This window comes from Mirounga leonina, unplaced genomic scaffold, assembly GCF_011800145.1.
Source record: "Mirounga leonina isolate KUSES-001 unplaced genomic scaffold, KU_Mleo_1.0 Mir_171, whole genome shotgun sequence".
NCBI classification, from domain to species: Eukaryota; Metazoa; Chordata; class Mammalia; order Carnivora; family Phocidae; genus Mirounga; species Mirounga leonina.
In genome coordinates this window covers 22,304,001-22,331,492 of record NW_023270436.1, presented here as the reverse complement: position 1 = coordinate 22,331,492, position 27,492 = coordinate 22,304,001, and the positions used below count along the sequence as shown (strand labels likewise).

The following is a 27,492-nucleotide window of genomic DNA, read 5'->3' as shown; positions in this document are numbered from 1 at the left end:
ATGAACGGCTCTCTGCGAGGCGTCGGGGGTTCACACACTGTGTGTCACGGGGAGGGGGGCCGCAGCACCACTGCACAGGGACCCAGCCTCACGCAGAGGCGACTCCCGGCCAGGCCAGCGACAGGAGGGAGCTGAGCAGGGAACGCAGCCCCCTCCTCCTCCCGTCCTTAAGGCATCAGTACAGAGCCGCCGCCGACCCTGCCTTCTGGATCACTGTATTAATTGGGCCACATGCAGAGCTTAATAAGGGGAACAAGCATAGGACAAGTGCTATTCTCTGTGATCTTCAGGTATTAACTAAGTTCAGAAAGCAGAAGCCAGAAGTGACCACTGCACTATTTTCTTCCTCAAATAGAGCACATTTAATTACTTCTTGCTTCAATCTTCTCCCAAACAAAAGATTTTTAAGACTGCTGCCTTTTCTAAATACTGAGCCAAAAAAAAAAAAAAAAAAAAGGCATTGGGCCTCGAAGGAATAATGCAAAGACAAGCAATAAAATACTGTAAATTCTTCTCCAATTTTCCTCTTACAGGTCAGTGAAAAGCTTGGCCAATTTGTTCTCTAATTTCCACTGCATTACAATTTCCATTAAGAAGATTACTGTATCTCCATTATGCTCCACTTGAAAAAAGCCCAGGCAACCACCTTCTGTTCCCAGCACTGCACTTTCCCTGAGACCTCCACCCACTAAATAAGGGGCCTCCTGTTTGCAAGGTGGTTTCAGCTCACAAAGGCTTTCAGGAGCAATGTGTCCTTTGATCTGAGACAGAGAAGACATACCATTAGCTCCACTGGACAGATGAGAAAACTGAGGTCTGGAAGGTAAGTCATTTACTAATGTCACATACTAAGTTTCACATCTGGCTCTAAGGGCAGTGTCTGTACTACTACTGGGCCATGAAGCCACTGGCCTGCCAGATGCCAGGGACCTGTCTCTGCTGTTCTACAGGCAGTGCAGGTTGGGGGTGTGCACATGCTCTTCTCTGCCACAGCCCCGAGGCTGACGCGCTCATTGCCGCTTTCAGATCTCTCACTTCTAAGTTTTGCTCGGCTGAAAAGAGGTCAAAGAAGGCTCTTCTTGAAGTTGCCACTTAGACTCGTGCTGGCTCAGGAGTATTTCTTTGTCCAAGAAAACCCATTCCACCACCGTGGCCCCCAAAGCAGCCCAAAGAGTCTGCTGTCTCAGAGCGCAAAGGGACGGAACGCCGAAAGCATGCTGGATCAAACGGCATTTCATTCCAAATCTCAGGGAGTCCCCACATCAGAGAGCTGCACACAGACTAACGATTACACCTCTGAGCCTGCAAGTCCTGAGGGGCAACTGCTGCTACTCCATCTAGGAGTTGGTCCAAAACCACAGCGGATAGTCTCAGCAGTGAGGCTCAGATTAGTTGTGTGAGTTTCGGTGAGTCAACATGGTTTATGAGTAGAAAACAACGATGCGGACTGTCCAGTCTGCTGATGAGCGCACGCGGCACCTCCCACCGCAGGCACTGTGCCGCCTGGGCTGACCTGTGGCGGGGAAGTGCGGCCGGAGTCTAATTAGCATTCCCACAGCAAGCACGAGACGCTGCCGTGCATTCTATCACCATCTAATTAGGAAAAGGACAAGGCCAGGCAAAGGAGACAGGCAGGCAAAAAGAAAGCGAGCTAGCTAGGTAGACAGGCAGACGGATGGATTGATAGATGGATGGATGGACAGACGGACGGACAGATGGATGGACACAGGCTTGTCTATCACTTCCCAAGCCTGCATTAATCACACTTCACTTACTTAGATGGGGAAATAACTAGAGATGTTTCTTTTACATATGCTATTGGAGTTTATTACTCATTTCCAGAGCGGACACCCCACCGGCTGGGCATGAGCCAGTAAAGATCCAACAGAGATAAAACAAGAGAAGGTGTATCCATAGCCAAATGACACCTGTCAGCCCACGATCGCTGCTTACCTCCAAGGCCAAGACCACGACTCAGCGACAACAGTGGTTCTGACATGGTCTTGCTCACCTGCTTTCTAGCCTTCTCCTCCCTGGCTTGGGCTTTCATCTGCTGAACTTCCAAAGAATCAGCCTTCCTTCTCCTCATAAAAAGGTCATGGTTCCCGATACAGAGCTGGAGAATCTGTGGTTGGAAGCAGTGGAAATGTTAAACCCACAAATTTACTTCACTGCCTACCAGCTCACCAGCGCTATGGCATCTTGGTCTCAGGGCTCTTGGGGGCAGCAGGAAACCTGAGAAGTAAAGCACAGCGTGAAACACCAAGGCCCTCCCTACTAACGTCCTCCAGTGCTCCCCCAAAGACAGGCAAAACGAGGTGCCTCAAGTGTGCCGGGGGGCAAAAATTACACGTGAGGAGAGAAACATGACACTTCGGCATGTCTTCTGGATGCATCTCATTCTCCTAAGTTAAGATGTGGCTCTGCAGATCAGAGAGGCTAGGAAAGCTTGTTCAATAGGTTAGGCTGGGACGACAGGTTATTCACGTGGAAAAAAAGAAACTGGATCCCTCCCTTACACTGTACACAAAAATCAGAAGGATTAAAGATTTAAATGCGAAGATTGAACCCTTGAAATTTTTAGAAGAGAATATAGAAGAATATCTTTATGATCATAGGATTTAAAAAAATGCCAAACAAGACACAAACAGTACAAAGGATTAAGGAAAAGATGTATATATTTGCCTATATTAAAATCAAACATTCTTTGTTAAGACATTAAAAAGGGAGGAAAAATAAGCCACAAGCTGGGAGAAGATATAACTAATAAAGAACACAAACCACCCAGAAAATACTAACCAAAGGAAATGAAACAAGTGTTCGACAAAAGAGACAGTAAGTTTCGAGAGGGTATGTGTTGTAATGAGCACTGGGTATTATATAAGACTGATGAATCACAGACCTGTACCCCTGAAACAAATAATACATTTTATGTTAATTAATTGAATTTAAATTTTAAAAAAAGAGAGACAATAAGCTTGGTCAAAAATATTAAAAAAGATGTTCAACTTCATTAGTAAATATAAAGATGCACATTAATATGACACTGAGATACCATTTTTTTTTTTAATAAAGATTTTATTTACTTATTTGACAGAGAGAGACACAGCGAGAGAGGGAACCCAAGCAGGGGGACTGGGAGAGGGAGAAGCAGGCTCCCTGCTGATCAGGGAGCCCAACACGGGGCTCAATCCCAGGACCCTGGGATCATGACCTGAGCCGAAGGCAGATGCTTAACGACTGAGCCACCCAGGCACCCCGACATACCATTTCATATGCACAAGAGTGACAGAAAATTTTAAAGGCTGATGATAAAAGCGTGGAAGATATCAAACAAAAGGAAGCTGCACCCACTGCATTGGCTCTGTCAATTAACTCACCTTTTTTTGGAAAACACCACGGTGTAATCTTGAATCTGGACATACACTACAGCCCTGTACCTGTACTCCTAAGCAGATACTCTCGAGAGAACCTATTACATGTGTGCAGCCGGAGGCAGGTACAAGAATGTTCACAACAGCCTTGTTAAAATGGCAGAGAAGTAGAAAGCACTTAATTATTCATTAATAGGAAAATGACAAGTACACATACACACACACACACAAACACACATATATCCACAAAAGGAATACTATATAGCAATAAAAATAAAGGGATCATATCTTGAAGCATCAACATAGCTACATCTCAGAAAATAATGTTGTCCTGGGGCTCTTGGGTGGCTCAGTCGTTAAGCGTCTGCCTTCGGCTCAGGTCAAGATCCCAGGGTCCTGGGATTGAGCTTCCGTTGGGCTCCCTGCTCAGCGGGAACCCTGCTTCTACTTCTCCCACTTCCCCTGCTTGTGTTCCCTCTCTCACTGTGTCTCTCTCTGTCAAATAAATAAATAAAACATTAAAAAAAAGAAAAAGAAAAAGAAAATAATGTCTTAAAAAAAAAAGAACACAGACAGTTGACAGCAGTTGGTAAATTCCGAAAGTTCACAAAACTTAATAGTATATTCATTTTGCTATATATGAAGTCAAGTTCTGAGGAAAAGCAAAGGAATTATAGGCACACAGCTCAGAATGGTGATCACCCTTGGGGAGGCGGGTGGGGGAAGCCAGCAGAATGCTAACATGAGGGGTTCTAATAGTATTGGAAGTGTGCTATTTCTTAAAGCTGGGTAGTGGGTACGTAGATGTTTATTTTTGCCCTTCTTTATACCTAATACACATTATCCTTATCCTTTTGTATGTATAAGGTACCTCCATAAAAATAATTTTTTTTTTAATTCCACAGCACAAAATTTAGGTTTGACTCGCTAGGTTAAGCTAAAGGGAAGAGTCTTTCAAGGTCTATTGGCAAAGCGTGTAGCAGGTGAGCTATCATTCTATACCTCACAAGAAATTACTCTGATACTCTCTCAGAAAAGGTGCTCAGTTTCTCAGAAAAACTACAGTTATCAGTTACAAAAATCAGGATCTCAACTTACCAGCTTATTAACACGAAGCTTTGAGGAGTTGAATTTGAAGACGTCGATTTTCTTATCCAATGGTTTAATAGTAAACTGAAAGAAGGAAGCAGAAAACAGTTTCAGTCTGACAGCCTAGAGTGTGAGCACCAGCTGGGAAATTCCACAAAAGCAGCAACCACACTGACAAAGATCCAGCACGAGGCTGTGCCTTGTCCTGGCTTCCTGGTGCCCAGGCACTAAACCACAGTGAATTATAAGTGGCTGAGAGCGCCAAGTCTCGGGCTGTGGAGGTTCAGGATCCAGGAAGGTGTGTTGTCAGTACCATCTTAGGCTTGGAAACCTGAAATGCCAGCCTTCAATGGGCCCCACAGTGAGGCCAACACTGGGAAGCCCGCTGCAAAGACACAGGCCCAGTTCTGCCTTCAGGAAGCTCACCACCTAGTCGGAACTAGATTAATGATAGTCAGTTACTTGAGAAATTACACCATCTATTAGTGCCTCACTGGGCGGAACAAATCACAAATGTCATGGGGGTTCAGCATCGATCTACCGTAAGTAGGAGGGGAACTTCAGCTGGTCATAGACAAAGAGTACGACAGGGAAGCTAAAAGGTTGGACAGAGGGCCATTCCGGAGGGCAAGCAACAGAAATGAGCGGGGGTGTGTGTGTGTGTTTGACGTTATTAACCCTCTGATTCAGGACAGGGCAAGTAACAGAAATGAGGGGTGTGTGTGTTTGTGTGTGTTTGTGTGTATTTGACATTATTAACCCTCTGACGACTAAGATGGTATCATGGGCTCAGACTGGGAGGAAGGCAGGGGTGGGCTGGGGGTGGACAGTCAGAGGGGCTGGGGTTTGATGTGGCAGCATATAGATCATCACTCCGGGTTCTGAACATGGGGATTATCAGCTGAAAGCTGTTAATAAAAGGAATAAAGTGTGAAGAAGAACAGACTGTGGTAGAAGAGGGAAACAGTTCCTGATCAAAGGGGAGAGAAAGCTGAATAAGGACAGGGTGGTAGCGAAGTAGGTGACCCCAGGGCCAGACCGCTAGGCAGGGAAGCATATAAAGAGCAAATGGAAACTGCTGTTCTCAACCATTCCTGATCAGACCAGACAGATCCTCCATTTCAAAGATGCACTTAAAAAATGGGGTACCCATTCCCGAGAAAGATGTGCTAAGCAGATAAATACATCTGGGAAGATAAATTCTTGGGTATTTCTTTTGCATGTTATTTTGTCCGAGGAGGAGTTAGCACAATGAGGAAATGATCCTTCGGTTAGCTTTTGGTCAAGCTAACTTAGAAGCACTATTGCTCTTGTGTAGGCTGCTACTTGTGAATTTCATGAACTTATTTTTGGCTCTTAAGTCAAACCCTGGAGCTGTCAGTGGGAAACCACAAGTAGTGGGGAAACCACAGGCTCTGTGCTGTGCCGGGACGCGCACAAAGAATCAATGGATCACTTAAAATAAACCAACATTTCTGTTTTGACAGCACGGCTGTCATGCATAACTACTAAGACTACTTCCTATTATGTCAAGTCAGCTTGAGGTCCTCTTACTGCATGAGTTATTGACATGATGGAACATGATGGAACATGACGGTGCCCTGCCCCTGGAGAGGGTATATTAGAGTTTATTGTGTCAGGCCATACTAGGGGAGACTTTAATCCTTGAGTTCTGTGAAAAATGAATGTTTGGGGAGCCTTTAGCACACAAAAATACACGAATATGCAGTAAACAGACTTTATGAAATTAGAGATGACAAACTACCATTCCACAGCACACCTGCTGCTTTAAGTCATGTGGAGCTTTCAACTGAAGTACTTTAAAAAAGAAATACCTAAGTGCTCCTCTTCTGGGCTATAGAAACTTGAGAGCCAGAATGTTTTGAATTAAGAAGCTCAATCTGTCTCATCAACCATGGCCAAGGAGATCTCAACCACGTTATTGGAAACCAAGAGCTTGGGGTTCCCTTTCTCAAGTTGCTATTTGGGAAGGGAAAACAGGAAATCTGCTCCAGGTGGGGGCTCTGCAGGCAACCACATGAGCTGTCACTGTTCCTTACTCGACACTCAGCATCCCAACTGTGTGGGCACCAGTACGTCACTGAGCGCCGTCTGGGCCTGCTGCCCTCTGCCCTCTGCCCTCTGCCCGGTGCCCTGTGCTCTCAGGACTCACCCTCTGTACCCGCTACCGGAAAAGCTCCCCCCCCTCCGCCCCAGCTATGACTTCAGGGAACGTGGAGCTCCCCTCACCGATCACAGCTAACCTGATTCCTCTGCATCTCCACTTCCTGATGTGGCACAGATACCCCAAACCTGGCCCCTACTCTTGCTGCATGTTCTCAGGAGGAGGGAATCAGAGTTGGGGTGAGAGCACTCCTATGTGGAAAAGCGGAAATGCAATGGGTCATCATCACGTGCATCATCAGTCCCTTGCACTGTAGGCCTGTCTTACAGCAGTCGGGGCCTTGCTTGACTATAACTTCTCTGAGGGGTGAGACTGGATTTTCTATATCTTTGTTTCCCCCACGAAACCTAACACAAAGCAGATGCTTGATAATTCCTTTAAAATTAACAAAGAACAGGGGTGCCTGGGTGGCTCAGTCGTTAACTGTCTGCCTTCGGCTCAGGTCGTGGTCCCAGGGTCCTGGGATCGAGCCCCGCATTGGGCTCCCTGCTCGGCGGGAAGCCTGCTTCTCCCTCTCCCACTCCCCCTGCTTGTGTTCCCTCTCTCACTGTGTCTCTGTCAAATAAATAAAATCTTTAAAAAAAAAAAAAAATCAACAAAGAACAAACGAGTGAACGAATGAACCTAAGATTAGTGTTTGGGAAAGGTCACCATCCTGTATAGAAATATCTGACTACTTCTTCTTTTTTTTTTTTTTAAGATTTTATTTATTTATTTGTCAGAGAGAGCGAGCAAGCACAAGCAGGGGGAGCGGCAGGCAGAGGGAGAAGCAGGCTCCCCCCGGAGCAAGGAGCCTGACGCAGGACTCGATCCCAGGACCCTGGGATCATGACCTGAGCCAAAGGCAGACGCTTAACCGACTGAGCCACCCAGGCATCCCTAGAAATATCTGACTTCTAATTTAGAGTGTTCAGCCAAGTTATTCAAACTTAGTTATTCTCAAATTCTCACAAGTAGTTAGTTCTGATATCCTTATTTATATCATCACTGTGAGAGAGAGAGAGAGAGAGAGAGAGAGACACACACACACACACACACATATATAGGGAGATAAATAGATAGATATCCCCACCACATGTATCAAGCACTGGATAGTGAGAGAGGGCTTAATGTCCACCACACTTAAAAATACAAAGAGAGGGGTGCCTGGGTGGCTCAGTCGTTAGACATCTGCCTTCGGCTCAGGTCATGATCCCAGGGTCCTGGGATTGAGCCCCACATCAGGCTCTCTGCTCAGCGGGAAGCCTGCTTCTCCCTCTCCCACTCCCCCTGCTTGTGTTCCCTCTCTCGCTATCTTGCCCTCTCTGTCAAATAAATAAAATCTTAAAAAAAAAAAAAATACAAAGAGAATTTCTCACTAGAAATAGAAAGGCAAGTAATAGGAAAAGGTTACTTTCTGGTTTGTTTACTATTCTTTGGAGGCTCGTCTGGACAAGCTGAGCTCCCCAGCCTCTTGTTAGTCAGCAGGGGGGTGTTTAGCGATGCCATCTGAAAATAGGCTGCCAATACTGTTCTGTAAACGGAAAACAACAACCCCAAACCCAAAGCCTGGGGATTAAAGGATTTTACTGGTAACAAGGAGCAGTCTGGCTGGGGACCACTACAGCAAGGAGGAGAGACAGGGAAAGCCCGCAAGCTGCGCTGCTGGTGGGTCTGCATGCGAAGCACGTCCTACCTCCTTGTCGCTGTATGAGATGTTTCGGATTTCATTCCATGGGAAGGAGATCTTGGGGGTCAGCCTGTTCTCAGGGTCATAGATGTGAAGGCCCAGAGCATCCACTCCAAGCAGCAACTCTGTGCCCTTTTTATTCTGTAGATTCAACAAAGATCAGCCACCGTCAGCTCCAGCGGAGGTTTGAGATTTTATTCAACTTCCCAAAGAACCTGGCACACACTATTACATGTGACAAGTTCCAGTAGGTCCCAACAGAAGTCACAGTGGCTATGTAACCCAGGGGGCCTCCAGCTTCCTGAATTGGGGCAGGCAGAGGCAAAATACCATTCGCATGACTCGTGTCCCAGAGGGATCACTGGGGCTTTCTGTTACTGGCTCGATGGCTAAAGTAGCAGCAATCTAAGCACTGTTACCTCCAATTAAATACAGTAGTCGTCACCCGCCCCCCTTATCTGTGGTTTTGCTTTCTACGGTTTCAGTTACCAAGGTCTGGGAGTAGACGATCCTCCTTCTGAACCACTGTCAGGTCCCTAGTGTAGCCTAACCCTACATCCCAACACCTAAGTCATTCACCTCACTTCATCTCATCATATAGACATTTTATCATCTCACATCATTCTAAGAAGGGTGAGTAGTACAATAAGATGTTTTGAGAGAGAAAGAACATGTTCACGTGACTTTTATACTGTTACAACTTCTTTTTTATTGTTATTGTTCATCTCTTACAGTGTGCCTAATTTATAAATTAAACGTATCACAGGTACACATATATAAGAAAAAAAACATAGTATATACAGGGTTTGGTACTATTCATGGTTTCAGGCATCCATGGGGGGCCTTGGAAAGGTACTCCTGTGGATAAGAGTTATCATACATGTAGAAAAAAGACCTGTAGAATTAGGGTGACTGAGTGGCTCAGTCATTAAGCGTCTGCCTTGGGCTCAGGTCATGATCCCAGGGTCCTGGGATCGAGTCCCACATCAGACTCCCTGCTCAGCGGGAAGCCTGTTCTCCCTCTCCCACTCCTGCTGCTTGTGTTCCTGCTCTCGCTCTCTGTCTCTGTCAAATAAATAAAAATCTTAAAAAAAAAAAAGAAGAAAGAAAAAAGACCTGTAGAATTAAACATCTCTTACATTAAAAGAAAATGTAGTTGTACTACCAGAAAGTTGTTTTTTTTTTTTTTAAGTAGGCTCCATGCCCAGAGTGGAGCCCAACACGGGGCTTATAACTCATAACCCTGAAATCAAGACCTGAGCTGAGATCAAGAGTCAGATGCTTAACCGACTGAGCCACCCAGGCGCCCCACCAGAAAGAAAATTCCAAGTGCTGCGATCAAATGGTTTTATTTTATGTTAAAATGTATTCTCAGTGTGATAAAGCAAATATAGTAAAATGTTAATTATAGAACTTAGACAGTGGGTATATATGGATATTCACTGTGAAATTCAACTTTCTTATATGTTTGAAATTATTATAATAGGATGTTGGAAAAAATATACCAAAATGAATTGTATATAAATTATACCTAGGAGTGCTTGGGTGGCTCAGTTGGTTAAGCATCCGACTCTTGGTTTCAGCTCAGGTCTGATCTCAGGGTCCTGGGATCAAGCCACAGTTCGGGCTCTGTGCTCAGTGGGGAGCTGCTTGAGATTCTCTCCCTCTCCCTCTGCCCTCCCCACCACCCCCCACTCTCTCTCTAATAAAAAATCTTTAAAAAAATAAATTATACCTCAATAAAACTGTCTGAAAATTTAATTGATTGCACATATGTTGGTTGGCAGTCAGAGTAGACAGAGGGCAAAGTGCCCTTGGCCCTCAGGTCACTGACCCAGCTAAGGGCCTAGAGCTACATCTTCAGGCTGGAGGCCCATGCCCCTGCGCTTGTGTAGTGGTGGAAGGAAACTCCCTGCATAAGGACCCAAAGCACCTGACCCGTTGCTGACAACTAGGAAATCGAACCAGATTCAAGGGCAGCAAAACAGGTCTGCAAACCGAGAAGGTGCTCAGACTGTGACGAGAAGGACCAATCTAACAGCAGGTGTCAGGTGGACAAGTGAGTGCTCCAAGATAAATCTTAGTCCCTTGAACACTTCCCAAGTCAGGCGCTATTACCAAACCCTGAGAGAGATTCCTCTGTTTGTCTGCAAAGCTCTTAAAATTACTGCATTAACATAAGTGAGGCTTTGTACTTTTAAGTGCTACAGAACATTTTGGAAAACGAGATATTTCATTATGTTTGTGACTAGTTTAAATTAAAAAAAAAAAGAAGAAAGGATTCTACCCTCTGCTTCCTATCATGACTTCTAGAGAATAAAGAGAGCGGCGGGACTCAAGCAGTCTCTTTTAAATTGTTTTAAGCACATAATTTCCTTAGCTGATGGAACTTGAACACAAAAGACACTAAAATATCCATTATCTGTGTCTACTGTGTAACACAAAACACACACACAATTGTGTATTTTAGTCTGACTGCTGCAGAAATATTTCCTAGTAAGAAACTGTTTTTTAAGGACTGTAAAATACTACTTTTCTAGAATCTAGATGGTGGGCATATGGGCCAAGAGGAGTTATGTTGCCAAAACCACAGAAATGTGTTAAACTAGCCTGATCTTAAACAAACCAGACAATTAGCAAATAGAAATTAATAAAACTTAAGAAAATAACCTTTGAATTATTATAGAAAATCTTTTTGTCTTTAAAGATTTTATTTATTTATTTATCAGAGAGAGAGAGAGCACAAGCAAGGGGAGCAACAGGAAGAGGGAGAGGGAGAAGCAGGCTCCCAGCTGAGCAGGGAGCTCAATGTAGGGCTTGATCCCAGGACCCTGGGATCATGACCTGGGCTGAAGGCAGATGCTTAACCAACTGAGCCACCCAGGTGCCCCACATACAAAATTTATAGGAACCCAAAAAAGGAAAGCAAACTGTGAAAGGTGGACCACTGAGGCACCTGGGTGGCTCAGTTGATTAAGCGTCTGACTGTTTTTGGCTCAGGTCATGATCTCAGGGTCCTGGGATCAAGCTCCCCCCTCCCCCCTGTGTCTCTACGCTGGGCGTGGAGTCTGCTTAAGATGCTCTCTCCCCCTCCCCCCCCCCCAAAAAAGGTGGGCCACTGTGGGTATTGTTTAACATCTACCTATCTGCAGTTTGGAACCAGCAGTGGAATACCTGAGCCAATGGCATGAATTCCTTTGGATGGAGCTCCTAGGTGCGGCATCTAGCCGCAGAACCTCAGGAGAAAGATGCTCAAGAAGCCCACCCAGCCAAGACTGAAAACAGAAGCCTCTGGTGCAGAAGCAGTGGGTTCCCAGAGGACAGTGGGACTATTAATGGTCTGAATAGAAAACCAATTAGCCTGCTAGTGAGACCAAGAGACCCACCCAAACAAATCAGGAACCTATAAAAGTAGCTTTACTCTCCTTGTGCCCTGGGGGAAGAGTATTTACATGCACTCCCTGTGGGCCAGATCTCATAGAGCCAGAAATAATCAAACATTACACTCAGAGTATTCGAACAGATTTCTGCTGAGCACAGAACCAGGCCCAAGTCCCCCTGGGGGCTCAACTGACACTTCATTACCAAGGATCTAATTGAAGTCCAAAAATAGAAAATGAGGCTATAAGACCCTCTCCCCTTCCTCTTCTCTTCTCCTCCACTGAACCATTAAAGAGACTGCCAATCTGGAATAAGGAAGTAACCCATTTTAGCAGTCTGCCTCTGATTCAGTCTCTGTTTATACACAGGGAACTCAAAGAGGATTCAACACACCCGGATTGCAAAGTAGTTCACACCGTACATCTCCAGGTCCTGAGCTATCTTCAAATATTCCATTTCAGCTTCATCCCTGTGAGGAGAATGAAAGACACTGTCACCAGAGCTAAGTGAGAAAACAAAGGGTGGGCGCACACCCACCTGCGCGTAGGAACCCGCCGGAAGTCACCAGCCAGGCAAGATACCAACACGGCTCTTCCCAGCCTTGAGTCTATGAAACACTCCGAGGTCAAGCAGAATTTCCCATCCCCACAAAAGCCAGAGAATAGATTCATTACAGTGTCTCTTGCCTTCAATTTCACGCTTTGCCCTTGGTAAATAATGTCACCCAGCTCAAGGAATTCAAGAAAAGGACGTGATATGTTATCTTCTCCCCTCAAATGGATTTGGATATGCAGATTTAAGTTGTTGCTTTATCTGCTTGTGAACTTTCTTCACCTAGGTTTTGGTATTGAAACAATTCTCTCTGCAAGCTACCTGAGAGCTCTACCTTCCTGATTTTATTTCTTTGGGTGTTGTCGGGGGTTAGGCCAAGAGCTATCTGGGCTGTAAAACCTAAGCCAGGTCACCTACTTCTAAGCTGTGAGTCAAATTTAAAGTAAGCTCTTAAAGCAGCAATGACTTGCAGAAAACTCCCAAATAGATATACTATTGAAATATTTTAACTCGATCTCCCTATGACCTTGCCTCTTCCCTCTCTCCAATCTCAAAATGCTCTCAAATGAATTTTAAAAAATTCAACCTGAGAGAACACACAGTGTTGGCAAGCATGTGGAGTAACTAGAAAACACACCCTGCTGATGTAAACTGGTACAATTACTCTGAAAAACTGACATTATTTGTAATAGCAAAAACCAAGAGACACCCTGATGCCCTCAATGTCCATCAACAGTGTAATGGATAATTCATGCTTTATTAATATAGTGGAGTTCTGCACAGCAATGAAAACGAAAATTTCACTGCTGTTACATACCACAAACCCAAATCTCACAATATGATGCTGAGTAAAAGAAGTGAGACACAAAAACTAGAGACTGTCCCACTGCATTTATGTAAAGCTTAAAACCGGCACTACTCTATGGAATTGGGGATCAGAAGAGTGGTTAGCTTTGGGGAGGAAGGATGGGGAGTTATGGCAGGCGGGAGTCCCGTGCTATCTTGTCACCTGGTGTTACATGGTGTTTTCACGTGATAATTCATTGAGCGGTACGTTTATGACTTGTCCACTTTTCAGTATACATATTACTTAAATTTTAAAAAAGCACATGATAGGAAGTTGATGTGAAGAAGAGGACAATATTTTTTTTTTTTTTAAGATTTTATTTACTTATTTGACAGAGAGAGAGATAGCGAGAGCAGGAACACAAGCAGGGGGAGTGGGAGAGCGAGAAGCAGGCTCCCCGTGGAGCAGGGAGCCCGATGCGGGGCTCGATCCCAGGACCCGGAGATCATGACCTGAGCCGAAGGCAGACGCTTAACGACTGAGCCACCCAGGCGCCCGAAGAGGACAATATTTTAAAGACTAACGAAAAGATGATTAATTCCTATAGTGATCAGGAAAATGCTAACAAATACTTAAGACACAATATTTCATCTTTCAGATTACAAAAATCAGACTGATAAAAATGAGTGTTGGGGAGAGAAATGGGGGGGAAGACATGTGCATACACTGCTGGTAGGCAGGTAGATAGGTACAACCCTTATGGAGGGCGCTTTAGTGGCACCTGTCAACGCAAAATGCTCACATCCTTTGACTCAGCAACTCCTGCAAAGAATGAATCCTCAGAACTACTCATGTAATTATATAACAATATTAGACTGTATACTGCAGGAAGCGAAAATCCATTGCTACTCCAAATGTCATCAGTAGAGGAATGGACACAAAAGCTATGGGATATCCATACACTCTAATCCTTAACGTGAAACTGAATTACCAATGAATGCGGTGGGGATGTACATCCGGGCAGGCTGGCTCCTGCCTTCCTTATACTGCATGCACTGGAAGAAGGATAAACGCAAAACTGAAGACCAGCTACTCCCAGCTCTCCCTTTTCCTTCTATCTACCTCAGTACTGCCTTTTGTTCAACAAGCATGTCCTAATTTGTAGTTCTTTAAAAAAAAAAAAAAAAGCCCATACGGAAATGTAAACCGATAATAAAGCAGCCTCACCTGGCTCGGCCCCGGTGCTCTGCGTACCAGGCTGTAATTCTCTCCTCCCACATTTCTGGAGTCATTTGATACAGATTTATTACCTACCAAAAAATAGAGCAAAATAAAAAACCCACACACAAAGAAAGTTTGGATACTGTTTGCCATTTTAATAATTATGCCTCATTTTTACAAAACAGCAAAGCTTAGCTTCTGAGATCAGACTAAAACAACAAAGCTGTTTTTAAAAAGCCACATACAGGGAGAGCCAGTCACATTGCAGGGGTTGGCGTGTAAACAAGCACCATTCCATTTGAGTCACAACTTAGAAGGGTGCACCCCTCGCCCAGCTGCGGCCCCTCTTTCCTGGGCTGCATGTCCCAGCGGGAGGAGCTAGGCCAAGCGGCGTGTGCTGCTTCCTCCTGCACAAAAGCCATCAAAGGAGCAGGGGAAGTCAGGCAAAGGTGAGAAGCAGGCCTTTATTACACATGACAGATGAGTGGAGCTATAAAATCGGGAGCAGCCAAAGGGAGGGAAGGCCTGCTTCTGTGACTAATGAACAAGATGAACACCACCAAGGATTAAAAACTACAATGTCCACCCCCAATTCATCTCTATCCACCCTGCCCCGCTGCAAACAGCTCAGCTCCCCGGGCTGAACACATGTTGCTCCACACTCTTTCCTGGGACTCACTGGCACTCACCCACCTTGAAGGAAATGAATATTCAAGGCCATGCTAGCTCTGGCAGCCGTGAACGAACTCCACGTACCTTTGCTTTCTAATACGTTTAACAGAGATTCTACATTCTTTATTCAAGATTGATTACAAAATATTTATTTAAATGATTTCGCCGTGTACTTCCAATATTCCTTCAAGTCCCTCAGTTAGCTTTTTCATAGACCACATCTCTGCTGTGTTTTCCCAAACAGGGGATTGATTTCTTACCCTTTTTGGAAGCAATTCCTCTTGGGCCAAAAATCCACGCTTGTGAACAGAGGGGTCATAGTCACCGTACTGGAAGGAGAAGAAAGGGAGGGCAAGCGATTAAGATTCTAGAGACAACTGCCATTTCTGAACAGAGCTTGACTCTGTCTTCTCCCCTCCCAGCTTGGGGAGCAATTCAGTTCCAATTCAGTTCCGATGACAAGTCAAGATTTCAACCTTGCTAGTTTGTTATCCTTGAATGAAAATACAAAGCTGATTATATCTATGAACAGAGCTGCATAATCCCGTGAGGGATGGATGGGTGATGTGCTAATAAGAATGTGACGTTTGGGGCGCCTGGGTGGCTCAGATGGTTGAGCGTCTGCCTTCGGCCCAGGTCATGATCCCAGGGTCCTGGGATCGAGCCCCACATCGGGCTCCCTGCTCCTTGGGAGCCTGCTTCTCTCTCTCTCTCTCTCTCTCTGTCTCTCATGAATAAATAAATGAAATCTTTAAAAAAAAAAAAAAAGAATGTGACGTTTGTGGGCACCTAGGTGGCTCAGTCGTTAGGCTCAGGTCACGGTCCCGGGGTCCTGGGATCGAGCCCCGCGTCGGGCTCCCTGCTCAGCGGGAAGCCTGCTCCTCCCTCTCCCACTCCCCCTGCCTGTGTTCCCTCTCTTGCTGTGTCTCTCAAATAAATGGATAGAATCTTTAAAAAAAAAAAAAAAAAAGTGACGTTTGTATGGAAACGTAGCTGTGTTTTCTAACCCACGAAGAAAGCAGTCACTACCAAAACATTAGCTTTTGAAAAGAAATAACAAAATACAACTGTGAAAGTTGTAATTAGCAATGTGTGATAAGAGTCTTACCTACAAATCCTTCTAAGTGGCTGGTAATTGGAGCCAATTGCTAGGTTGGGAGCTGGGAATAATGCAGGCAATAGTTTTAATACCTTTCATTCAGGCTCTGAAAAGTACTTTGGAGAAATCTGATGCCAACGTTGTCATTCCCATTGCACAAAGAAACGAGTAAAAGGTTAACGGATTTTTGCTACAGAGCAAGTGACTAGTGGGGCCAGAAATGGGCCCTGTATTTTAATGTATTCATTCATGGATAGTAACTTGGAAATTCATTTTCTGATTTAAGAAAAAAATATCCCTTTCTTTCCGAGAAAACTTAAGTCCGACCAGGAAATAATAAAAAATGAAGGCATTTTTATATCCTTTTTTTTTTTTTTCTCAGAAAGAGGGAGAGTGTGTGCATGAGCGCCAGGTGAGGAGGGGCAAAGGGAGAGGGAAGGAATCTTATGCAGGCCCCACGCCCAGCACTGAGCCCAACACGGGGCTCAATCTCACGACCATGAGACCATGACCTGAGCCAAAATTCAGAGTCAGATGCTTAACCGACTTAGCTTCCCAGGCACCCCCAAAAATGAAGGCATTTTTTAGAAGAAACTATAAACATATAAAATCAAAGCCTGTCTCTTGGGATTGAACAATGTTCATCAGCAACTTTAAACTGTGCCTCATTTCCATACCACCCTACTAAAAAAGCACTATGAATTAATGTTTTTAAAGAATCTCATCATTAGGGGCACCTGGGTGGCTCAGTCGGTTAAGCATCTGCCTTCGGCTCAGGTCATGATCCTGGGGTTCGGGGATGGAGCCCCATATGGGGCTCCCTGCTCAGCGGGGATTCTGCTTCTCCCTCTCCTGCTCCCCCTGCTTGTGCTCTCTCTTCTTCTCTCTCTGTCAAATAAATAAATAAAATCTTAAAAAAAAAAAAAAAAAAGGGACGCCAGGGTGGCTCAGTTGGTTAAGCATCTGCCTTCGGCTCAGCTCATGATCCCAGGGTCCTGGGATCCGTCCCGCATCGGGTTCCCTGCTCAGCAGGGAGTCTGCTTCTCCCTCTGCCTGCCACTCCCCCTGCTTGTGCTCTCCTGCTCTCTGTCTCTCTCTGACAAATAAATAAAATCTTTATAATATTTAAAAAAAAAAAAATCTCATCATTATTTTTCAAATGGCGGAACTGTACCACATCATTTTTTGTGTTAAAGCAATTAATTCATCAAATTTAAATATTTAAAATATGCCACAGTTTCTATACCCCTGTCTAGGCATGTCTTCATTTAAAAAAATCTGAAGGAGGGGCGCCTGAGTGGCTCAGCTGATTAAGCGACTGACTTCAGCTCAGGTCATGATCCCAGAGTTCTGGGATCGAGCCCCGCATCGGGCTCTCTGCTCAGCGGGAAGCCTGCTTCTTCCTCTCCCACTCTGCCTGCTTGTGTTCCCTCTCACGCTGTCTCTCTCTCTCTCCCTGTCAATTAAATAAATAAATAAATAAAATCTTAAAAAAAAAAAAATCTGAAGGAACCTGGCCTCTCTTGATCTCCCAAAGGCCTGAGGATGTGAAGAGTCAGTAACTGGACTGAGTTTTTTCATTTTTTTTTAAAGATTTCATTTATTTACTTAAGAGACAGAGCACAAGCAGGGAGAGGGGCAAAAGGAGAGGGAGAAGCAGACTCCCTGCTGAGCAGGCAGCCCTACGACGTGGGGCTCAATCCCAGGACCCTGAGATCATGACCTGAGCCCAAGGCAGACACTTAACCATCTAAGCCACCCAGGCGCCCCTGGACTGAGTTTTTTTTTTTTTAATATTTTATTTATTTATTTGAGACAGAGAGCATGAGAGGGAGGAGGGTCAGAGGGAGAAGCAGACTCCCTGCCGAGCAGGGAGCCCAATGCGAGACTCGATCCCGGGACTCCAGGATCATGACCTGAGCCGAAGGCAGTCGCTTAACCAACTGAGCCACCCAGGAGCCCCGCCCTGGACTGAGTTTTATGGGCACTCTCTCAGGAGGTAGCTGCAGAACACAGGTAGGAGCCTGACTCTGGAACAGGCTGCTAAAGGTTCAGTCCCAGCTCTTCCACTTATTAGCTGTGACCTTGGAAATTTTTGTGTCTCGGTTTTCTCATCTGTTAAATGGGGGATAATAACAGCATTTGCCTTATAGGACTTTTAGGGGATTAAATGAAATAATATCCATAAAAACTGTAAAAGTATGCTTGACACATAGCACTCAATACAACCTGATACCAAAAGACAAAAACTCAGATTGTATTACCTCTGAGTCTGTTTCCTAATTTGTCACATGAGAACTTTGGTCTTAGAGGATTTTGAATGGGGGGCCTGCTCTGGTATCCCTCTGAGGCCTTGAGTAAGGATTCCTCTCTCTCAACTTCCTCATCTGGAAAGCCAGGGTCATAAAAGTGCCTGCCTCGTAAGGGGGTGACAAGGATGAAGATGATCTGGAGAAGCATTTTACGTACTGCCTGGCTTACTATAAATGTCAGTATTAGTGTTATCCTCTGCATTATTTATGACATTGGTTACTGTTTGCATCTGTGATTTCTGAAGGGGTAGGATGCTAAAGCAAGCCCTGTTCGTTGCATTTGCAAACCTCTTAATGGTGCTGACCAAACTCTAAATGCAGAAGTAAGCAGATATGCAAAGTTAAAGTTGTAAATTCAGGTTTCAAAGGCTTAGGAGATTAACGACCCACATTATCATACTGAGCTCCCAGCTACTTCAGTGATCAAATGTTACACATCTGAGCAATGCAGAGGCAGCAAAGACCCTGCTTAAAGAACTTTGCCACTGGACTAACTCCACTTACAACTTTAAAGCCACCTTGTTGTGTGTGTCTGCTCTCAAATGTCTCTTTAAAAAACAAAAGAAGGAGAAAATCCTTTTTTTTTTTTAAAGATTTTATTTATTTATTTGACAGAGAGAGACACAGCGAGAGAGGGAACACAAGCAGGGGGAGTGGGAGAGGGAGAAGCAGGCTTCCTGCAGAGCAGGGAGCCTGATGTGGGGCTCGATCCCAGGACCCTGGGATCATGACCTGAGCCGAAGGCAGACGCCCAACGGCTGAACCACCCAGATGCCCCAAGAAGGAGAAAATCCTTAAGGGGTGGCAGTTGGTTAATATAAAAGAAAGTCATACCATTCCATAGATGGAGATGACTGTTCCTCATCCTCTATGTACAGATGCAGTCTGATAACATAACCAGCACTGAATTTACTTTGAAGCTAATGAAGTTCGGGTTTAGGTCTCTGCACCTGCATGGGCTTGACCCTAATTTTATATTCACAATTTGGTATTCTTTCATTGAAAAGAAGCCCCGTAAGTTATATCAACTTCAGGCCCCACAAAACCTGGATCCACCCCTGATATAAACCAATTGAATTTAAATTCAAGAAGGGAGTTCACCATTTAAAGGACTCTTGAAGTCAATTCTTAGGTTAAAGAGAGGCTTTTTCTGGATATGAAATACTATCCTCCGCCAACTACGAGGAAAATTAGACCAAATGCTCTGAACAGGATTTCTCAAAACTTAAAAGATTTGATCAATACATACATAGAATAAATAGATTCCTACTTACACACCAGTCCACTAAATTCCAGGTGGATTAAAAATTCAAACCTATAAATGAAAATCCACAAAAATACCAGAACAAAATATAGGACATGTGTATAACAACAGTTGGTGAAGCCATTCTAAAATCACTCAAAACAAAAAGATTGACAAGTCTGGTATGTGTAACAAAAGATAAAAGGTTAACACCCATACTACATGGAGCTCCTATAAATCAATTAGAAAAAGATAAACAATACACTAGAAAAATGGGCAAGCTGTAAACACTTGATTCACAGAGGAAAGAAATACAAATCACCAGTATATCTGTGAAAAGATTCTCAGCCCGCACGGTAATCAGGAAATGAAAACTTAAAAAAACAACAACAAAAAAAACCTCTTTTTCTGTCAGATTAGCAAAAATTTTGAAGGACTGATAGCATCCACTGTTGATGAGGATATAGTAAAACAGGTATTCTCATATGCTGTTAAATTAGGACAAACTTTCAGAGGACAATTTGGCCAAACATAATGTTTTTTATTCCGATAAATTAAAAAATTCACCGTTTTAAGCATACAATTCCATGGTTTTTAGGATATTCAAAATGTTGTACAACCATCAACACTATCTAATTCCAGAATATTTCCATCACCCCAAAAAGAAATCCCATACCCCTTAACAGTTAAGTCCTGATTTCCTCCTCCTTCCAGCCCCTAGCAACCACTAAATCTACTTTCTGTCTCTATGGATTTGCCTATTCTGGACATTTCATGTAAGTGGAATCACATAATAGGCAGCCTTTTGTGCCTGGCTTCTTTCACTCGGCATTATTTAAATTTTAAAGGTTCTTATCCTTCAGCCCAGTTATGCCATTTCTTGGTATTTATCAGAACAGAAAGACTGTTCATATGTGCCCAAAGAGGCATATTCAAAGATGTGCACTGCATTCGTTTAAATAATAGAAAAAAAAAAAAAACCCTACATATCTATCGATAAAGAGACATTTAAATAATCCACAGTCCCTCCTTTTCAGGAAATACGGTTCGGTAGTTTAAAAATGAAGTAGGACGGTCTGTTCTGATAGTTTTAAGTAAAACAGACACGCCGTATGGGAGTTCCTCTGGAGTAACCACCTAGAAGTGGAATTTCAGGGACTCGGGGATGCGGTGTCCCCTCACCTGACGGGCTCTTACCGCATCCAACGCTCTACAAAGGTCATGCCAGTTCATAGTCCTTTTCCACCAGCACATGAACTCAAACGACACTTCTCTCCTATTTACTACTAATCCTTGTCAACCTTATGGGTTTGAAATGGTACGTCAGTGTTGCTTTAACTTTTTTTTCCTGAGCACCAGTGAGATTGAACATCTTTTTGTATTTATTGACCATTCTCACGTTCTCTTCTATAAAGTGCCTGTTATGCATGCCCTTTGTACCCACTTTTTTTGCTGTCTTTTTCTCATATACTCAAGAGATCTTTATATTCAGGGATATATCCGCAATGCTGCTCATAGAAATCTACCTTAAGTGGAAAAATCTTTTGCACATGTACACAAGGACTCATATAAAAGGATTTTTGGTAAAGCACTGTTTCTGATAGGAGGAAAAAGGAGAAACTAAACCTATCTCTCCCTTAAAAGGGGGATGGATCAGTAAATTAGGTTTACTCATCAATGGCCATCACATAGCAATTAGGATCAATGAGCGACATCTACACATACAACATGATACATCTCAAAATCAGTGTTGAGTGGGAAAAAATATCAATGTCTAAAAGTATAAGCCAAAAATGGGGGGGGGGTATGCAAAGTATAGCACCATTTATATTCAACTTTTACCCCCTGGATATTTTCAAGTTGGTCTTCTCCCATCCAAATGACCAATGCCCAAGGTGTGACCCTCAGAGGCTCTCACCAAGACTACCACATAGCCCTCAACAGGTCTCCCTGCTTCCAAACCTGCCTCACTCCAATCTGTCCTTCACACAGCCACCAAAGGATCTGTCTAAAATATAAACCCTTCACTGGCTCTGCACCACCCACACAATAAAGTTAAGACCCTTTATGATCTGGCCCCTTATAGACCTCTCCAGCCTCAACACTTGCCACTCTTCACCTATACTTTACATATACCCAACTTCTTAATTGCTTTTTAGCACTCTGTCCCTAACTTGCATCAAAGAGCACCAAGAAACACTAAGCCTCTTCTCCCACCATTCGTTTCTCTCTCTGAAAACTAGGAGTCTATAGGCCAGTGCTGCAAGACTGGTAAATTACATATCATTCTCTCCCAAAGTCACTTTTAATAAGAACACATTTCAAACACCAAAATCCAACAGGTGCTTTAAAACATTGCAAAATGGTTTGGTATGCCATGTGACTGGACTAAAAAAAAAAAAAAAAAAAAAACCCACCAAACTCAGCTCAGACTTTTGATTCAAACATTCAAACATAACTCAAACTCTAACCAAGAAATATGGTTCTTGTTAACTGAACCATGTGATTAATATTTGTATTTATACTTTGAGGGTAATTGTTTCTTTATGCTTTGGAATTAGCTGTGTCTGTATCATTCGAACAGCTGAAATACTGTAATGAATACATTTGTGCATAATTACATTCCATGTGTTAATGAGCCTGAGTCCCTTTCCGTAACCACTCTTCTAAAGTTCCTTTCTGTTTCAGAAGGGTTGTGGAAGAAAACAAACTGAATATGACGGAAGGAAACCAGTATGGTTTGCTGAAAAGTCTGGACTTATGTGACCCTATAAATGAATCTGGAATTTGGTGAAAGGCAGTGCATGCTACCCAGAGACCTCCCTCACACGCTACACAGGGAGGGCAAGAGCAGAGTACTGAGTTAGGCAACCCAGACCCTAGGGTTCTCATCCTGGCTCTACTCTCTCATTCCATTCTGCTCAAATCCTGTCCATCAAGAAGTGGGCTATAAATTCCATTAAAAAAGAATTAACATAAAGTATTTACGACTTTAGACAAATTACTAATCCTTTCTGAGCCTTATATTCCTCATCTGCAAAACGGGCATAATAGTCTCAAGCTGTGGCTCATGGAAAAGACTATACTGAGTACCGCACAAAATGTTCATGTGTAACACTTTGTGAAACTGTAAAACATCATAGGTGTGTAAGATCTTATTAATACCATAATCAGAGATCCTTTTTTTATATTAACCAACAGTCCTAGCAACTGGAAGCATGTTATAATAATCCTTAGTTTCTCCAATGCAGACCTGAAGCCATAGATTACCTTTATTTGTAAGATTCTGAGAATTTACACCGGAAAAAACAGAACATCCTCCTCCATATGAACCACATATGCTGTCTGTGAATCACTTTCATCTCTAAATTAGTAGGATCCAAATTAGTAGGGCTTTCCTACAGTGAAATCTGTTTAAGCAAACATCTGCTGGTTCCCTGAAAAGTTGTGTTTTTTTCCACAGGTGGCCTTTGAATTTGTGGCCCAAAATCCATGCAAAGGAAATGTAGCCTTTGAGACTGAAGCCCTTCAAAGGGAAGTAATGTCCTTGAGAGCTTGGGTCTCCTCTCAGCTGGGGAGAAAGCCTGCTAAAAAGGAACTCGGTTCTGGGCCAGGAAGTGCTCGGATTTGATGAGAGCAACAATGACCGCTTCATCACTGTCAGGGCAATACTGACTGAAAGGACACATTTTTCCTGTTATTAATATTCTTAATCAAGGCATAAAAGGAAGCATATGTTTTAGTTGAATCAAGGCCCATTTTCTGTTTTTTTCAATTACTCATTTTTCTGGGCAGTGGAATAGGGGAGGCACAAAATACAATCCCAAAGCCATGAATTCTGCCCTTAGCTTTACCCAAGATTGTCCAAATGACCTTGGGCAAATTGCTAAGAGCAGATACTCGCTTTTGTGTCTATATCTGTGACAGAGTCAACAATCCCTCCTCAGGCCTGATGGATACTCAGCAAATATTAGACGAGTCATCAAATGATAGAATTGATTCTGGTGCTTCTGTTAGTCTAACCAGCATGAACAGACTTTTTCTCCACCCCCCCCGCCCCCCCCGCCAAGTGACAGGCCAGGCATTTCCTGGCTTTGATCTGAAATTGTATTAAGCTACCCAAAAAAAGTGGGCTAAGAAGTTCAGAGTGTCTTATTAATTTTTATAACACCACAGGGAAATGGCTTTGTGGACACCTCTAACGAAAAAGGAAAATAAAAATGGAAAAGATTATGCAAAATCACAAAAGTAAGGAAAGTGCCCCAATTCTGGGGACTTTTCCTTATGCTGCCGTGGGAGGTAGGAAGCAGCAGGACCAAATACAGGGGGGGTATCTGAGGGACACGAAGCACCCCTGACTGACCCTGTAGTTGGTCTTTTTTTTTTTTTATGTTTTATGTACTTTTTTTTTTTTTTTTTAGTTGGTCTTATGAAAACAGAGAGGACAAAACACAAGAGCGGTGGCCTCCCTCACCACCACTCCCAATCCGCAGTGACTTCTCTATGAATGACTCACCGGCAGCTCAACTGGGCTCAGGGTGCCAAAGGGCCTGACGTACCGAGCCATGAGCACAGCAAGCATGCCCATCAGGGGTGGATGAAGGAAGGCATGCTCTAGGTAGCAGTGTGGTTCCCACACACAGGGTGGCTGGTCCTCAGAAGATGAGTTTGGGGCCTTTTTGACCTAAAGGCTATAGTCTGGCTCAAACTGGAGACCATAAGTTCATTTTCCTGGGTTAATAAAAAGTCCAGTGACTGTAATTAACCACATGTGTGTAATGAGATTACAAAGACAGATAATTCACCATAATTCTCACAAGATTATACAGAATCTGGGATAGTGATTATGGTTTCCCCAGCCCACAAGTCCTAAACATCTCCCTCCTGGGGAAAGTCTCTCTGAAGCCTAGAAAACCCAAAGAAACCAAAGACTGGAGTGATTCCCGTGACACACATTAATGCCAAGGAGGAAGGCACTCTCCTTCTTTGAGCCTACCTTGGCCTGGACGGCGTAAGAAGCCAGGAGCACAGAAGCCTCGGGAGGGCAGTAGATCTTTTCATCTAAAATCTGCTTCTTTACCTAAAAGGGGCAACAAGGGAGACATGACACTGTGTGCGCGGAAGTGAGCTGTGCATGCTGGTCACAGCAGATGGCTGCAGGGTGTTCTAATGAGGGCTGCCAAACCAGCCTGTTAATAATTTTCTGACAAAGGGTACAATTTTTTTTATTGTTGCAGCCAGGTTGGGAGTACAGGGGCTGAGAATTTATTGGTAAGATGACTACGCATTAAAAAAAAAACCCTTATCTCTTCTGTTCACGATCCTTTTCCTGAAGGGGAAAAACACTTTTCATGGTTAAAACAGAGACTGCTATCTGGACTGTGACAGAGGGGAGCTGTGAATTCCGGAAGTGTGAGGAGCAGCTCTGCTGGTGATTGGGGCCTCAGCCCCTGCTGAGCACACACAGCACTAGAGGAAATGGAGTCTACTTTAAAGTCTTTACACAAGACAAAAGTCAGCAAGGCCACTGAGTTATGACTGCAGGAAAAAAACCCATCATGTTCAAAATGCCTGCTCTAAGGGAAAAGGAAGCAATAAAGTTTGATCGATTAAACTTTTAAGTACATGTGAGGTCCAGGAAATATAATTCTTAAGCCATAATGTCGAATTAACATATCTCATTGCATTTAACTTCTTAGAATGATGCAGTGTGCGATGTTGCAGACACTGAGGCAAGAGGGCCTCACCAAGCAGGGCACACTGAAATAAACAGAACAGGAAAGCCAACTTTCTTTTCACAGATATCAACACTCACCAGATTCATAGACATAGTAAGTGTTGCCTTGCTCAGCCACGAAACACTCCAATTTTTCAGTATGAGGGAAAATTAAGCCTGAGTCACATGAGGGATGGGCACTGCTTCTAAGCGCCATCTCGGTAACGCTAGCACATTCTGGGGCCTTGGAGATCATTATGCGGTTTTATTCAAAGCAGCGCAACTTTCTAATCCCTTGGTTTCTTTGCAAAGGGGGAAAAATCCACACTATAGAAAAACTGAGGGGGTTTCCCTTTGAAGGAAAATATTAGGGATGGGGATATATACATATATATATGTAAATATATACGTACACTTTTTTGTAAAGTAAATTATTTAGGGGTTTTACTACATTTAACTTAATATTTACTGAACATACCAATCTGAAGCTCAAACTAATTAGAGGAGGACTATGTGACAATATACATACATCTACTTCCGGGAAATCACGTCACTAATGCCCCTGTGCAGTCTTCTCTGTTACTGACAGTAAGCACCACTGCGCACACAAGCAGCTCCAGCACCAGTCACTGCAACTAACCACGAAACTGGGGCAGAACTCTGATCAAGCAATAAGAACACCAGCAAAATTGACCCCGACTCACTGTGCCCCCAGACGGCCAACTAGCGGTCTTTGAACCCACAATTACAGAGCTCCTCATTTCTTCAACTCGGTTGAGCAGTTACTTTTGGAATGCCGACTGGGCACTCGGTGAGCCTTGCCTGTCAGGGGCTTACACTGTAATGAAGGAGCGGGAGATGAATAAGACATTTATAGACAACGGGCAGCATGAAGCACCATGTCTGAAGTTCCACATGTGTAGGATTAGCCACATGGAGTTAAACTCCAACTCGCTGGAGTTCTGAAGTCCTGTCTTAATGACAGCAGATTTCAAACTTTTGGAATAAGTACTCTTTCTAAGACTCTCTCTTTGGACTTCCTTTGTAACTACTAGGTACCTTCCACTCAGCGACAAGAAAACAGGATCCATCTTCAGAGGCTTCAAGTCAGGTACCCCTTCTTACACTACCAAAGTTTTGCCATTTCATATGACACCAATTCACATCTCTCAAGTATAGTTCTATTCTGAAGATTTTTCCCCTCCATTACGGGACCAAAGGGACTGACTTCCCAGAGGCAGAACATTTTCACAATGCGAAGGCATCTGTGGTCAACTCCGAGGGGGTCATCCAGGCTGCCTTGGCAACCAGGCCTGGGTGAGTTCTCTCAGAACAAGCGGGGCTAGCACGGACTGGTGTACCTGCAAGAAGAATAAATGTTGCGTGATCTCCTGAACCAGCTCCTCCTCGGCATTCTCAGGGTAAAATTTGGCCAGGAAGTGAAAGGTGACTGGCTCTTCCTTTGAAACATCATGATCCAGCACCTGCACAATTACAGAGCAAAAGAACAAGCTATGTTGGCACCTGTTCCTCCCCTGCCACCACCAAAGAACCTTTTTCAGGGACATATAAATATTTTTCCCTCTCCAAATTCATCACATTTCCCAAAGGTTATGATCTTACAGTTTGAAGCATTCACAAAGCCATCTATAACAAGGGGTAATGTTCACCTCACATGGCGTTTCTGAACCAAATCAAGGGGTGAGTGGAGCTAAGATTATTAAGGCACAGATGTTCTCAAGGCCACAGAGATAGTTAAAAACTAGAAATTTATAGCTCAAAGGTCTTGGGCACTATCCTTTACAGTAGGCTGAAGGTTTTTTTAATTTTCTGAACTCGTGGGAATCTTCCTTTATTCTTTTTTCTTCCTGCCAACCCCCACGTTTAGGTCCATATTGGGAGGGAGCTTAGAGATGATGAACCTCATCTTTGTGAAATCCTCTAAATATTAACTGAGCAACAAAAGTGAATGTGTCCATGGTGGCAACCCTTTGTTTCAAGGGACCTCCAGAGATGCCCTGCAAAATACTTGAGCACAGTCAGTAAACCACACTGGCTTTAATCTTCGAACAATTTCATCCACCCACTGAAAAGCCTGAACCATCTGCTCTCCAGAATGAATTTCATTTCAGGACATAAACATGCCATGTGACAGGCTACAAGGCTCCATTAACATGTGTCATAATTTATTT

At 43.8% G+C, this 27,492-nt stretch overlaps 1 protein-coding gene across 6 annotated transcripts in view; it reads right to left on the bottom strand.

Annotated features, from left to right (window-relative positions):
- NF2 (neurofibromin 2) overlaps positions 1 to 27,492 on the bottom strand; it is a 77,441-nt gene that overhangs the window by 23,202 nt on the left and 26,747 nt on the right. For all 6 annotated transcript variants that reach the window (XM_035017321.1, XM_035017322.1, XM_035017323.1 and 3 more), the window contains exons 3-10: positions 26,662 to 26,784; positions 24,581 to 24,664; positions 15,191 to 15,259; positions 14,265 to 14,347; positions 12,092 to 12,167; positions 8,324 to 8,458; positions 4,473 to 4,547; positions 2,012 to 2,125 (exon numbers count right to left, since the gene is read on the bottom strand). In XM_035017321.1, the coding sequence (XP_034873212.1) occupies positions 2,012 to 2,125; positions 4,473 to 4,547; positions 8,324 to 8,458; positions 12,092 to 12,167; positions 14,265 to 14,347; positions 15,191 to 15,259; positions 24,581 to 24,664; positions 26,662 to 26,784 (759 nt within the window). The remainder of the gene's footprint in view (positions 1 to 2,011; positions 2,126 to 4,472; positions 4,548 to 8,323; positions 8,459 to 12,091; positions 12,168 to 14,264; positions 14,348 to 15,190; positions 15,260 to 24,580; positions 24,665 to 26,661; positions 26,785 to 27,492) is intronic.